The 14867-nt window shown below is 42.7% G+C and overlaps 1 protein-coding gene across 1 annotated transcript in view; it reads left to right on the top strand.

Moving 5' to 3' along the window:
• The window catches only part of lrrc34 (leucine rich repeat containing 34), a 116764-nt gene extending 102404 nt beyond the window's left edge, over nt 1-14360 (top strand). The window contains exon 11 of the mRNA XM_063044772.1: nt 14070-14360. Coding sequence (XP_062900842.1) covers nt 14070-14360 — 291 coding nt within the window. The remainder of the gene's footprint in view (nt 1-14069) is intronic.
• The last annotated feature ends 507 nt before the right edge of the window (nt 14361-14867 follow it).

Here is a 14867-nt window from a genome sequence, read left to right as displayed (position 1 = left end):
TTGCTATTACCAAAAGAAAAAGAAAAAACTGAAAGGTCTTAAAGTGGACAAGTCAGCTGGACCAGATTTTGGCAAGCCGGATTAAGGAAAACTCCAAGGCATTTTACAAGTATGTGAAGAGCAAGAGGATAAGATGTGAGAGAATATGACCAATCAAGTGTGACAATGGAAAAGTGTGCATGGAACTGGAGGAGGTAGTGGAGATACTTAATGAATACTTTGCTTCAGTATTCACTACGGAAAAGGATCTTGCCAATTGTAGGGATAACTTACAACAGACTGTAAAGCTTGAGCATATAGACATTACGAAAGAGGATGTGCTGGAGCTTTTGGAAAGCATCAAGCTGGATAAATCACTGGGACTAGACGAGTTATACCCCAGTCTACTGTGGGAAGCAAGGGAGGAGATTGCTGAGCCTCTGGCAATGATCAATGGGGACGGGAGAGGTTCCAGAGGATTGGAGAGTTGCAGATGTTGATCCCTTATTCAAGTAAGGGAGTAGAGCTAGCCCAGAAAATGATAGACCAGTGAGTCTTACTTCAGTGGTTGGTAAGTTGATGGAGAAGATCTGGAGAGGCAGGATTTTATGGCTATGTCAAAGGCAGATCATGCCTTACGAGCCTGATTGAATTTTTTGAGGATGTGACTAAACACATTGATGAAAGTAGAGCAGTAGATGTAGTGTGTATGGATTTCAGCAAGGCGTTTGATAAGGTACCCCATGCAAGGCTTATTGAGAAAGTAAGGAGGCATGGGATCCAAGGGGACCTTGCTTTGATGATTCAGAACTGGCTTGCACACAGAAGGCAAAGAGTGGTTGTAGATGGGTCATATTCTGCATGGAGGTTGGTGACTAGTGGCGTGCCTAGGGAATTGTTCTGGGACCCCTTCTTTTTGTTATTTTTATAAATGACCTGGATGAGGAAGTGGAGGGATAGGTTAGTAAATTTGAAGATGACACAAAGGTTGGGGGTGTTGTGGATAGTGTGGAGGGCTGTCAGAGGTTACAGCGGGACAACGATAGGATGCAAAACTGGGCTGAGAAGTGGCAAATGGAGTTCAACCCAGATAAGTGTGAAGTGGTTCATTTTGGTAGATCAAATATGATGGCAGGGTATAGTATTAATGGTAAGACTCTAGGCAGTGTTGAGGAGCAGCGGGATCTTGGAGTTCGAGTCCATAGGGTACAAGTGCCAAGAGGTAATGTTACAGCTATATAGAACCCTGGTCAGACCTCACTTGGAGTACTGTGCTCAGTTCTGGTCACCTCACTACGGGAAGGATGTGGAAACTACAGAAAGGGTGCAGAGATTGGGGAGCATGCCTTATGAGAATAGGTTGAGTGAACTTGGCCTTTTCTCCTTGGAGCCGTGGAGGATGAGAGGTGACCTGCTAGAGAGGTGTATAAGATGATGAAAGGTATTGATCATGTGGATAGTCAGAGGCTTTTTCCCAGGGCTGAAATAGCTAACATGAGGGGGCACAGTTTTAAGGTGCTTGAAAGTAGGTATAGAGGAGATCTCAGTGGTAAGTTTTTTTTTACACAGGGGGTGCTGAGTGCGTGGAATGGGCTGCCTGCAACGGTGGTGGAGGCGGATTCAATAGGGTCTTTTAAGAGAGGAACATGGAGCTTGGAAAACTAGAGGGCTATGGGTAACCCTAGGTAATTTCTAAAGTAAGTACACGTTTGGCACAGTATTGTGAGCTGAAGGGTCTGTATTGTGCTGTAGATTTTCTATGTTCTATATTCTAAATCGACAAATGAAAACAAACATACAAAAATCTATAAGTATATAAGGCTTTCTCCATGACGCACTTTCTTATATAACCAACCGTCAAATCCAACCTCCACACCTCTCAGCAAAGCCCTCTCTTCTACAGCAAGTCCTTAGCCACATCCATGTCCATTCTAGATGCAGCGATTCAGATTGACAGATTTTCAATACACAACCAGGATAGGACTGCTGAGACAGGTGGGGGAGTTGCTTCATGATCAATTCCGAGATAGCTTCTTTAACTCACATGTTTTGGTCATGTCCTTTGTTGAAAAATATTGGAAAGATATTTTTGATATTATTTCAATGGTTTTGAATATAGACTTACAACGTCATCCAATTACTGCTATTTTTGTGTTACCATTGATAGAATTAAATCATTTAACCTCTTCAGCTCGTCGGATGATTGTATTTCTTACTTTAATGGCTGGAAGATCCATTTTGCTGAATTGGAAAGAGATTAATCTTCCTACCACATTTCATTGGTTTTCTCAAACTATGCTGTGTTTAAATTTGGAAAAAATTAGAAGTGTTGTTTATGACCCCTCTATCAAATTCGAAAAGACTTGGAGGCCATTTATTCAACATTTTCATATGATGTGATTTGACCATTTCCAAACTTATTTTACTTCTTTGTAATGTTGGTTGAGAGGAACGAAGTCATCGACACTAGGGGTTTCTTTTTTCTCTTTATTTACGATGTTACAAAACAGCCCAGGTCTTTTTTTTAGTTTAGTTGATTAATTCTGTTTAGATTAGTTTTTTTTGGGGGGGTTATTTTTTTCCCTTTTTCATGATTTTTTTTTAGATATTTTTCTTTGTTTTATATTATTCATTTGTATTCTATATGATTGGGAGTTTTATCATTTAAGTGTTATCTGGCTTTATAATCACTTATGTTAATTATAACAATGTATTCCCAATAACTTTGTACTACTACCATGTTATGTTTATTTTTATGAAATTAATAAAAAGATTGAAAAAGAAAGAAAGAGTGGTTGTAGACAGGTCATATTCTGCATGGAGGTCAGCGACCAGTGGTGTGCCTCAGGGATCTGTTCTGGGACCCCTTCGTGATTTTTCTAAATGACCTGGATAAGGAAGTGGAGGGATGGGTTAGTAAATTTGCTGATAACACAAAGGTTTGGGGTGTTGTGGATAGTGTGGAGGGCTGTCAGAGGTTACACCGGGATATTGATAGGATGCAAAACTGGGCTGAGAAGTGGCGGACAGAGTTCAACCCAGATAAGTGTGAGGCGGTTCATTTTGGTAGCTCAAAAATGATGGCAGAATATAGTATTAATGGTAAGACTCTTGGCAGTGTGGAGGATCAGAGGGATCTTGGGGTTCAAGTCCATAGGACTCTCAAAGCTGCTGCACAGGTTGACTCTGTGGTTAAGAAGGCATACAGTGTACTGGCCTTCATCAATCGTGGAATTGAGTTCAAGAGCTGAGAGGTGATGATACAGCTATATAGGACCCTGGTCAGACCCTACTTGGAGTACTGCACTCTGTTCTGGTCACCTCACGGCAAAAAGGATGTGGAAGCTATAGAAAGGGTGCAGGGGAGATTTACAAGGATGTTGCCTGGATTGGGGAGCATGCCTTACGAGAATAGGTTGTGTGAACTTGGCCTTTTCTCCTTGGAGCGACAGAGGATGAGAGGTGACCTGATAGAGGTGGATAAGATGATGAGAGGCATTGATCGTGTGGGTAGTCAGAGGCTTTTTCCCAGGGCTGAAATGGCTGGCATGAGAGGGCACAGTTTTAATGTGCTTGGAAGTAGGTACAGAGGAGATGTCAGGGGTAATTTTTTTACGGAGAGATTGGTGAGTGTGTGGATTGGGCTGCCAGTAATGGTGGTGGTGGTGGAGGCATATACGATGGGGTCTTTCAAGAAACTCCTGGATAGGTACATGGAGCTTAGAAAAACGGAGGGCTATGGGTAACCCTAGGTAACTTGTAAAATATGAGGGGTGATTGATAAATTTGTGGCCTAAGGTAGAAGGAGTCAATTTTAGAAAACCTAGCACATTTAATTTTCAACGTAGACCCCTCCTATATTTACACACTTAGTCCTGCAGTCGTGGAGCAAACGGATCTTGGACCTCTAGAAAGTGTCCACAGCAGGGATGATTCATAGGTTCGTGGCCTAAGGTAGAAGGAGGTGAGATATACAGCTCTCGTTACATGCACATGCAGGTCAATGCTTTGAGTGATTATGCAGAAAGTTTGGAGTTAATAACTCATCTCCTTCTACCTTAGGCCATGAACTTATCAATCACCCCTGATGAGTTATGAACTGATTAGTTATTAACTTCAACCTTTCTGCATAATCATCTAAAGAGTTGAACCCTTTAGCCACAAGGGCCATATCTAACTCCCTCTTAAATATAGCCAGTGAACTGGCCTCAGCTGTTTCCTGTGGCAGAGAATTCCACAGATTCACCACTCTCTGTGTGAAGAAGTTTTTCCTAATCTCGGTCCTAAAAGGCTTCCCCTTTATCTTCAAACTGTGACCCCTCGTTCTGGACTTCCCCAAAATTGGGAACAATCTTCCTGCATCTAGCCTGTCCAATCCCTTTAGGATTTTATACGTTTCAATAAGATCCCCCCTCAATCTTCTAAATTCCAACAAGTATAAGCCTAGTTGATCCAGTCTTTCATCATATGAAAGTCCTGCCATCCCAGGAATCAATCTGGTGAACCTTCTTTGTACTACATCTATGGCAAGGATGTCCTTCCTCAGATTAGGGGACCAAAAGTGCACACAATACTCCAGGTGTGGTCTCACCAAGGCCTTGTACAACTGCAGTAGTACCTCCCTGCTCCTGTACTCAAATCCTCTTGCTATGAATGCCAGCATACCATTCGCCTTTTTCATCGCCTGCTGTACCTGCATGCCCACTTTCAATGACTGGTATATAATGACACCCAGGTCTTGTTGCACCTTCCCTTTTCCTAATCGGCCACCATTCAGGTAATAATCTGTTTTCCTGTTTTTGCCACCAAAGTGGATAACCTCACATTTATCCACATTAAATTGCATCTGCCATGAATTTGCCCACTCACCTAACCTATCCAAGTCACCCTGCATCCTCTTAGCATCCTCCTCACAGCTAACACTGCTGCCCAGCTTCGTGTCATCCGCAAACTTGGAGATGCTGCATTTAATTCCCTCATCTAAGTCATTAACATATATTGTAAACAACTGGGGTCCCAACACTGAGCCTTGCGGTACCCCACTAGTCACTGCTTGCCATTCTGAAAAGGTCCTGTTTGTTACCACTCTTTGCTTCCTGTCTGCCAAGCAATTCTCTATCCATATCAATACCTTACCCCCAATACCATGTGCTTTAAGTTTGCACACTAATCTCCTGTGTGGGTAATTATAGACCAGTGAGCCTTACGTCTGTGGTGGGAAAGCTGTTGGAAAAGATTCCTAGAGATAGGATCTATGGGCATTTAGAGAATCATGGTCTAATCAGGGACAGTCAGCATGGCGTTGTGAAGGGCAGATCATGTCTAACAAGCCTAATAGAGTTCTTTGAGGAGGTGACCAGGCATATAGATGAGGCTAGTGCAGTGGATGTGATCTACATGGATTTTAGTAAGGCATTTGACAAGGTTCCACACAGTAGGCTTATTCAGAAAGTCAGAATGCATGGGATCCAGGGAAGTTTGGCCAGGTGGATTCAGAACTGGCTCGCCTGCAGAAAGCAGAGGGTTGTGGTGGAGGGAGTACATTTGGATTGGAGGGTTGTGACTAGTGTTGTCCCACAAGGATCGGTTCTGGGATCTCTACTTTTCGTGATTTTTATTAACTACCTGGATGTGTGGGTAGAAGGGTGGGTTGGCAAGTTTGCAGACGACACAAAGGTTGGTGGTGTTGTGGATAGTGTAGAGGATTGTCGAAGATTGCAGAGAGACATTGATAGGATGCAGAAGTGGGCTGAGAAGTGGCAGATGGAGTTCAACCCAGAGAAGTGTACACTTTGGAAGGACAAACTCCAAGACAGAGTACAGAGTAAATGGCAGGATACTTGGTAGTGTAGAGGAGCAGAGGGATCTGGGAGTACCTGTCCACAGATTCCTGAAAGTTACCTCACAGGTAGATAGGGTAGTTAAGAAAGCTTATGGGGTGTTAGCTTGCATAAGTCAAGGGATAAAGTTTGAGTTGCGAGGTAATGATGCAGCTCTATAAACCTCTGGTTAGGCCACGCTTGGCGTACTGTGTCCAGTTCTGGTCACCTCACTATAGGAAGGATGTGGAAGTATTGGAAAGGGTACAGAGGAGATTTACCAGGATGCTGCCTGGTTTAGAGAGTATCCATTATAATCAGAAATTAAGGGAGCTAGGGCTTTACTCTTTGGAGAGAAGGAGGATGAAAGGAGACATGATAGAGGTATACAAGATATTAAGAGGAACAGATAGAGTAGACAGCCAGCGCCCGTTCCCCAGGGCACCACTTCTCAGTACAAGAGAGTATGGCTTTAAGGTAAGGGGTGGGAAGTTCAAGGTGGATATTAGAGGAAGGTTTTTCACTCAGAGAGTGGTTGGTGTGTGGAATACACTGCCTGAGTCAGTAGTGGAGGCAGATACATTAGTGAAATTATATGGGAGGCAGGGTTTGAGGGTCGGCACAACATTGTGGGCCGAAGGGCCTGTACTGTGCTGTACTGTTCTATGTTCTATCTATTATAGACCAGTTAGCCTAACCTCAGCAGTTGGGAAAGTGCTGGTGTCTATTTTTAAGGATAATATTATTAAGGAGGTCTCAGGGTACTTAGTCATAGTCATATGTTATTGATCGGGGGGGGGGGACTAATGATACTTGGAGACTAATGATAAAATACGTCAATGTCAGCTTGGTTTCCATAATGAGAAATCTTGTCTGATAAATCTGTTAGAATTCTTCGATGAAGTAACAAGCAAAGGAGAAGCAGTGGATGGATTTTCAAAAGGCATTTGATCAGGTGCCACACATGACTTAGCTGCTTAACAAGCTAAAATCCTATGGTGTTACAGGAAGGATACTGACATGGATAGAGGAATAGCTGCCAGGTAGGAGACAACGAGTGGGAATAAAGAGAGTCTTTTCTGGTTGGCTCCTGTGACAAATGGTGTTCTTCAGGGTCAGTATTGGGACTGCTACTTTTCATATTGGTTGTCATTGATTTGGATAGTGGAATTGATGACATTGTGGCAAAGTTTATAGATGATACAAGGTAAGTGGAGGGCTGGGTAGTGCTGAGGAAGCAATGCGATTACAGCAGGACTTTACTGTGTTGGGAAATGTATGATAATGCATTTTGGTAAAAAGAACAACAGTGCAGATTATTATCTAAATGGGGAGAATAGGAATCTTCGTGCAAGACTCCCAGATGTTGGATTTACAGGTTGAGTCTGTGGTAAAGAAGGCAAATGCAATGTTGGCATATATTTCAAGGGGAATAGAACATAAAAGTAAGAAATAATGCTGAGCCTTTATAAGACACTAGTCAGACTGCAGTTGGAGTATTGTCAACAGTTTTGGACTCCATGTCTCTGAAAGGATGTGATGTTATTGGAGAGAGTCCAGAGAAGGTTCAAGTGGATAATTCCAGGAATGAAGGGATTAACATATGAGGAGTGTTTGGCAGTTATGGGCCTGTACTCACAGGAATTTAGAAGAATAAGGGGGGATCTCATTGAAACCTACCAAATGTTGAAAGGACTAGTTAGGGTGGATGTGGTGAGGATGTTTCCTCTGTTGGTGGTATCCAGAACTGGAGGGCACAACCTCAGAATTGAGGGTTGACCTTTTAGAACAGAGGGAGAGATGAATTTTTTTAGCTGGAGAGTAGTGAATCTGTGGAATGCTCTGCCACAGACTGTGGTAGAGGCCAAAACTGCGGGTATATTTAAAGCAGATTTTGATAGTTTCCTGTTTGGTTAGGTTTGGGCATCAAAGGGTATGGGGTTGAGTGGGATCTGGGATCAGTCATGATGGAATGGCAGAGCAGACTCAATGGGCTGAGTGACCTAATTTTGCTGCTATGTCTTCTGGTCTTTTGGTTCCTTCAGCATTTTGTGTGTGTTGCAGGATTGGCAGCTCAATACAGTTGTGGATATGACAGAGTGTGAAGGATTAAAGGAGGAGGGTTGGTGTTACTAGTCAGGGGAAATCTCATGGCATGCTCAGTCAGGACAGACTGGAGAACTTGTCTGGTCAGGCATTATGGATGCAAGTGAGTAATGAGAAAGATATGACAATGTTAATGGGGCTGTACAACAGCCTGAGGGATTTAGAAGAACAAATTTGTAGAGAGAATGCAGACTTTTGCAAGAAACTCAAGGTTGTTATAGTAGCTGATTTTAACATTCCACATATTGACTGGGACTCCCATACTCTAAAAGGATGAGACGGGATTGAGTTTGTCAAATATGTCAGGAAAGATTCCTTAATCAGTACATAGAAGTCCCAACGAGAGAGAGCACAATTAGAGAATGAGACAGGGCAGATGACGGAAGTTTGTGTAGATGAACACTGGATCTAATGATCACAGTGCTATTATTTTGAAGTTAATAGGCAAAAAGATAGGTCTGGTCCACAGATTGAATTTTTAAATTGGAGAGAGGTCAATTTTGATGGTATCAGAAATGATTTGGCAGGTGTGGATTGAGACTAGCTGTTTTCAGGCAAGGGTGTACTTGGTCAGAGGGAGGTTTTCAAAAGTGAAATTTTGAGAGTACAAAATTGGTATGTGGCCATCAGAATAAAAGGTAAGGATAACAGGTATAGGGAACATTGGTTTTTAAGAGATATTGAAGCCCTGGTTGAGAGAGAGGGAGAGAGAAAAGGTGGTACATAGCAGGTATAGGCAAGTAGGAACAAATAAGGTGCTTGTGGAGTATAAGAAAAGCAAGAGAAAGGTATCAGGAGGGCTAAAAGAAGGGAAAATTTTGCCTTCGCAGACAAGGTGAAGGAGAATCCTAAGGTCTACAGGTATGTTTTTTTTAGATTATGAGAACACTCAGTCCTCTTTTATTGTCATTTAGAAATGCATACATGCATTAAGAAATGATACAGTCTTCCTCCAGAGTGATATCACAGAAAACAGGACAAACCAAAGACTAACACTGACAGAACCACATAATTATAACATATAGTTACAGCAGTGCAAAACAATACCATAATTTGATGAAGAGCAGACCATGGGCACGGTAAAAAAAAGTCTCAAAGTCCCAAGTCGATTGACTCCCGAGTCCCCGATAGCAGGCAGCAAAAGGGAGAAACTCCCTGCCATAAACCTCCAAGACACCGACCACTGCCAATGCCTTGGAAGCAGCCGACCACTGCCGACACCGAGTCCATTTAGGGCAAAAGGATTGCAAGGGGTAAAATTGCTCCTCTGCAAGATCAGAATGGTAATCCATGTGCGGAGCCAAAAGCAATGGGGGAGATCTTAATTAAGTACTTTGCAACAGTATTTATTCAGGTGACAGACACAGAGTCCATAGAAGTGAGGTCAAGAGGCATCAACTTCATGGACCCTATACAGATTATAGAGGAGGAGGTGTTTACTCTTCTGAGGCAAATCAGGGTGTTGGGACCCAGGCAGAGGTATTTAAATCATCCTTAACGGCAGGAGAGGCAGTAGAGGATTGGAGGATAGCCAATGATGTCCACTGTTTAAGAAAGGTTCTAAACATAAACTGGGAAATTATAGGCCAGTGAGTCTGACATCAGTTGTGGAAAAGTTGTTGAAAGGTATTCTAAGGGACCAGATGTACAAGTATTTGGAGAGACATGGACTGATTAAAGATAATCAGCTTGGCTTTGTGCATGACAGATTCTGTCTACCCAATCACATAGAGTTTTTTGAGGATATTACCAGAAAAATGGCTGAAGGCAAGGCAGTGGATTGTCTACATAAACTTCCACAAGACTTTTGATAAGGTCCCAAATGGGAGGTTGGTCAAGAAGGTTCAGTCATTTAGCAATGAAGGTGAAGTAGTAAATTGGATTAGACATTGGTTTTGTGGGATTAGTCGGAGAGTGGTAGTAGAGTGTTTCCTCTCTAACTGGAGGCCTGTGAGTAGTGGAATGCCACAGGGATCGGTGCTGGGTCCATTATTGTTTATCATCTATATCAACAAACAGGATGATAATGTGGTTAACTAGGTCAGCAAATTTGCGAATGACACCATGATTAGGGTTGTCATAAACAGCAAGGAAAGCTATCATGGTTTGCAGAGGGATCTGTATTAGCTGGAAAAATGGGCTGAAAAATAGCAAATTGATTTTCATGCAGGCAAGTGCATTAGTCCATCTGGTCCAGGTGACTTATCCACCTTAAGACCTTTGAGTTTGCCTAGTACTTTTTCCTTTGTAATAACTTAAAGGATTGACGGTGGATATGCAATGGCAAGCATTTAAAGGTTGCATGGATGAACTACAACAATTGTTCATCCCAGTTTGGCAAAAGAATAAATCAAGGAAGGTAGTGCACCCATGGCTGACAGGAGAAATTAGGGATAGTATCAATTCCAAAGAAGAAGCATACAAATTAGCCAGAGAAAGTGGCTCACCTGAGGACTGGGAGAAATTCAGAGTTCAGCAGAGGAGGACAAAGGGCTTAATTAGGAAGGGGAAAAAAGATTATGAGAGAAAACTGGCAGGGAACATAAAAACGGACTGTAAAAGCTTTTATAGATATGTAAAAAGGAAAAGACTGGTAAAGACAAATGTAGGTCCCTTGCAGACAGAAACAGGTGAATTGATTATGGGGAGTAAGGACATGGCAGACGAATTGAATAATTACTTTGGTTCTGTCTTCACTAAGGAGGACATAAATAATCTTCTGGAAATAGTAGGGGACAGAGGGTCCAGTGAGATGGAGGAACTGAGCAAAATACATGTTAGTAGGGAAGTGGTGTTAGGTAACTTGAAGGGATTGAAGGCAGATAAATCCCCAGGGCCAGATGGTCTGCATCCTAGAGTGCTTAAGGAAGTAGCCCAAGAAATAGTGGATGCATTAGTGATAATTTTTCAAAACTCGTTAGATTCTGGACTAGTTCCTGAGGATTGGAGGGTGGCTAATGTAACTCCACTTTTTAAAAAAGGAGGGAGAGAGAAACCGGGGAATTATAGACCGGTTAGCCTAACGTCGGTGGTGGGGAAACTGCTGGAGTCAGTTATCAAGGATGTGATAACAGCACATTTGGAAAGCGGTGAAATGATCGGACAAAGTCAGCATGGATTTGTGAAAGGAAAATCATGTCTGAAGAATCTCATAGAATTTTTTGAGGATGTAACTAGTAGAGTGGATAGGGGAGAACCAGTTGATGTGGTATATTTGGATTTTCAAAAGGCTTTTGACAAGGTCCCACACAGGAGATTAGTGTGCAAACTTAAGGCACACGGTATTGGGGGTAAGGTATTGGTGTGGGTGGAGAATTGGTTAGCAGACAGGAAGCAAAGAGTGGGAATAAACGGGACCTTTTCAGAATGGCAGGCGGTGACGAGTGGGGTACCGCAAGGCTCAGTGCTGGGACCCCAGTTGTTTACAATATATATTAATGACTTGGATGAGGGAATTAAATGCAGCATCTCCAAGTTTGCGGATGACACGAAGCTGGGTGGCAGTGTTAGCTGTGAGGAGGATGCTAAGAGGATGCAGGGTGACTTGGATAGGTTGGGTGAGTGGGCAAATTCATGGCAGATGCAATTTAATGTGGATAAATGTGAAGTTATCCACTTTGGTGGCAAAAATAGGAAAACAGATTATTATCTGAATGGTGGCCGATTAGGAAAAGGGGAGGTGCAACGAGACCTGGGTGTCATTATATACCAGTCATTGAAAGTGGGCATGCAGGTACAGCAGGCGGTGAAAAAGGCGAATGGTATGCTGGCATTTATAGCGAGAGGATTCGAGTACAGGAGCAGGGAGGTACTACTGCAGTTCTACAAGGCCTTGGTGAGACCACACCTGGAGTATTGTGTGCAGTTTTGGTCCCCTAATCTGAGGAAAGACATCCTTGCAATAGAGGGAGTACAAAGAAGGTTCACCAAATTGATTCCTGGGATGGCAGGACTTTCAAATGAAGAAAGACTGGATGAACTGGGCTTGTACTCGTTGGAATTTAGAAGATTGAGGGGGAATCTGATTGAAATGTATAAGATCCTAAAGGGATTGGACAGGCTAGATGCAGGAAGGTTGTTCCCGATGTTGGGGAAGTCCAGAACGAGGGGCCACAGTTTGAGGATAAAGGGGAAGCCTTTTAGGACCGAGATTAGGAAAAACTTCTTCACACAGAGAGTGGTGAATCTGTGGAATTCTCTGCCACAGGAAACAGTTGAGGCCAGTTCATTAGCTATATTTAAGAGGGAGTTAGATATGGCCCTTGTGGCTACGGGGGTCAGGGGGTATGGAGGGAAGGCTGGGGCAGGGTTCTGAGTTGGATGATCAGCCATGATCATAATAAATGGCGGTGCAGGCTCGAAGGGCCGAATGGCCTACTCCTGCACCTATTTTCTATGTTTCTATATTTCTATAACTCCTTCTCCCTGATTCTCATGGACTTCTGGCACAGTGCTAGTGTCTTCCACGGTGAAGACAGTTGCAAAGCACCCGATAGATTCATCTGCCATTTCTTTGTCCTCCATTACTACCTCACCAGCATCATTTTCCAGTCGTCCAGTATCAACCCTCGCGTCCCCTTTACTCTTTAAATAACTGGAAAACTTTTGGTATCCTGCTTTATATTATTGGCTAGTTTTCCCTCGTATATCATCTTTTCCCTTATAGCTTTTTTAATTGCCTTTTGTAGGATTTTAAAAGCTTCCCAATCATCCAACCTCCCACTCACTTTTGCTAACCAATATGCCCTTTTCTTGGCTTTTATGCAATCCTTAATTTCCCTTGTCAACCACAGTTGCCTAGCCCTGCCATTTGAGAACAACTTCTTCTGTGGGTCATACCTATCCTGCGTCTTGTGAACTATTCCCAGAAACCTCAGCCATCTCTGTTCTGCCGTCATCCTCCTCCAATCCACCTGGGCAAACTCTTCTCTCTCATGCCTCTGTAATTCCCTTTATTCCATTACGATACTGATGCATGTGACTTATGCTTCACCCTCTCAAATTGCAGTATGAATTCAATCATATTATGATCACTGCCTTCTAAGGATCCTTTTGCGATAAACTTCCTAATAAGATCTGGGATATTACACAACACCCAATCTAAGATAGCCTTTCCCCTAGTAGGCTCAAGCACAAGCAGCTCTAAAAAGCCGTCTTGTGGGCATTCAACAATTTTCCACTCTTGCGATTCGACACCAACCTGATTTTCCCAATCCCCTTGCATAATGAAATCCCCCATTACAAATGTGACATTACCCTTTTTCCGGCTCCCTTTGCAATCTCAACCCCACATCTTGGCTACTATTTGGAGGCTTATATATGATTCCCATAATAGTGTTTTCATCCTTGCAGTTTCTTAACTCCACCCACAAAGATACAACATTCTCTGATCCTATGCAACCTATTTTTAAAGATATAATTCCACTTTTTACCAACAGAGGCACCCCACCAACTATACCTTCCTGCCTGTCCTTTCGATACAAAATATATTCTTTGATATTAAGCTCTGATATATGGCCTTCTTTCAGCCCACAATATCTAATTGCACCACGAGTTCGTCCACCTTATTCCAAATGTTACACGCAATTCAATATATTAAGAGGTATAGATAGAGTGGACAGCCAGCGCCTCTTCCCCAGGGCACCACTGCTCAATACAAAAGGACATGGCTTTAAGGTAAGGGGTGGGAAGTTCAAGGGGGATATTAGAGGAAGGTTTTTTACTCAGAGAGTGGTTGGCACCTGGAATGCACTGCCTGAGTCAGTGGTGGAGGCAGATACACTAGTGAAGTTTAAGAGACTACTAGACAGGCATATGGAGGAATTTAAGGTGGGGGGTTATATGGGAGGCAGGTTTTGAGGGTCGGCACAACATTGTGGGCTGAAGGGCCTGTACTGTGCTGTACCATTTTATGTTATAGGTTAAGTACAGCACCTTTGGTCCTGCATTCTTCACCCCTTTGAATTTTGCCTCTGTGGTACAATTTAACTCTTTGCTCTGTCTGCATTTGTACTCAATCATTGGCTTGTCAGGGGAGCAGGGAGTAAACAATGAATTTTCACAAATCGAGGGGAAATGGGCAAAAAATTCTGAGAAAAAGATATTTCCGAAGCTGAATGGATTTCACAGTCTCTGTCCTCTAACGCTTCTCATTTTTTATTTCAGGAGTTTGCAAATCTTTTAAAAGTTGGACGTCTGAAGCCAAGGCAGACAGATGTTAGTCCATATTGGGTTGATGGGCAGGTCTACCTGGCAGAGGTGTCTCATGGACTCCAGATGTTCTATTACTGGGTACCTCAGTATGGGGAATGGGATGAAGCAGCCTGTCATGCCTCTAAAGTTCTCCTGATGGAGCCAGAATCTTCCATAAGCCAGATCGACATAGAAACTTCCAGTACTGAAAGGGGCCAATCATCTGTTAGTGTCTCAGCCGGTTCACTGCATCTGACAAATTGAGCTCTCTACTTTCTCCCCCCATTGTATTGCAAATATCTGTATTTCAAATATTGATCCAGTGCCCTGTTGGTTCCTATTGAACTGTCTTCCACTAATCTTTCTGCACTCCCAGATCACCACACTGTCAGATAAAGAAAGGAATTCCATTTTTAATGATTATCCTAAATCAGGACTTCGGCCAGTGAAAACTGTTTTGTATCATTTATCCCTATTAGGACCCTGGTGATTATGAACACCTCTGAAAACAACAACCCCAGCCTTTTCAGTTTCTTCGTAAAGCTGGTTTCACATCAGTGTCTTTATTTACAAAGGATGCCTTCTTAAACTAGTCTCCTTACCTTCAATGATTTGTGTACAATCACCATGAGATCTTTAATCTCTATCCCACAATTTTTTAACATTTTACCTTTTAAAGATATGGAATTGCTGGTTGCTTGAAGGAATAAACTGGAGTAGAACAGATTATTACTACATAAATATCCTGTTTCTGTTAATTATATAAACTAA

The sequence above is a fragment of the Mobula hypostoma genome, chromosome 4 (genome assembly GCF_963921235.1).
Source record: "Mobula hypostoma chromosome 4, sMobHyp1.1, whole genome shotgun sequence".
Lineage (NCBI taxonomy): Eukaryota > Metazoa > Chordata > Chondrichthyes > Myliobatiformes > Myliobatidae > Mobula > Mobula hypostoma.
Note: the sequence above shows the minus strand (reverse complement) of the source record. Positions and strands in the feature narration are given on the sequence as shown.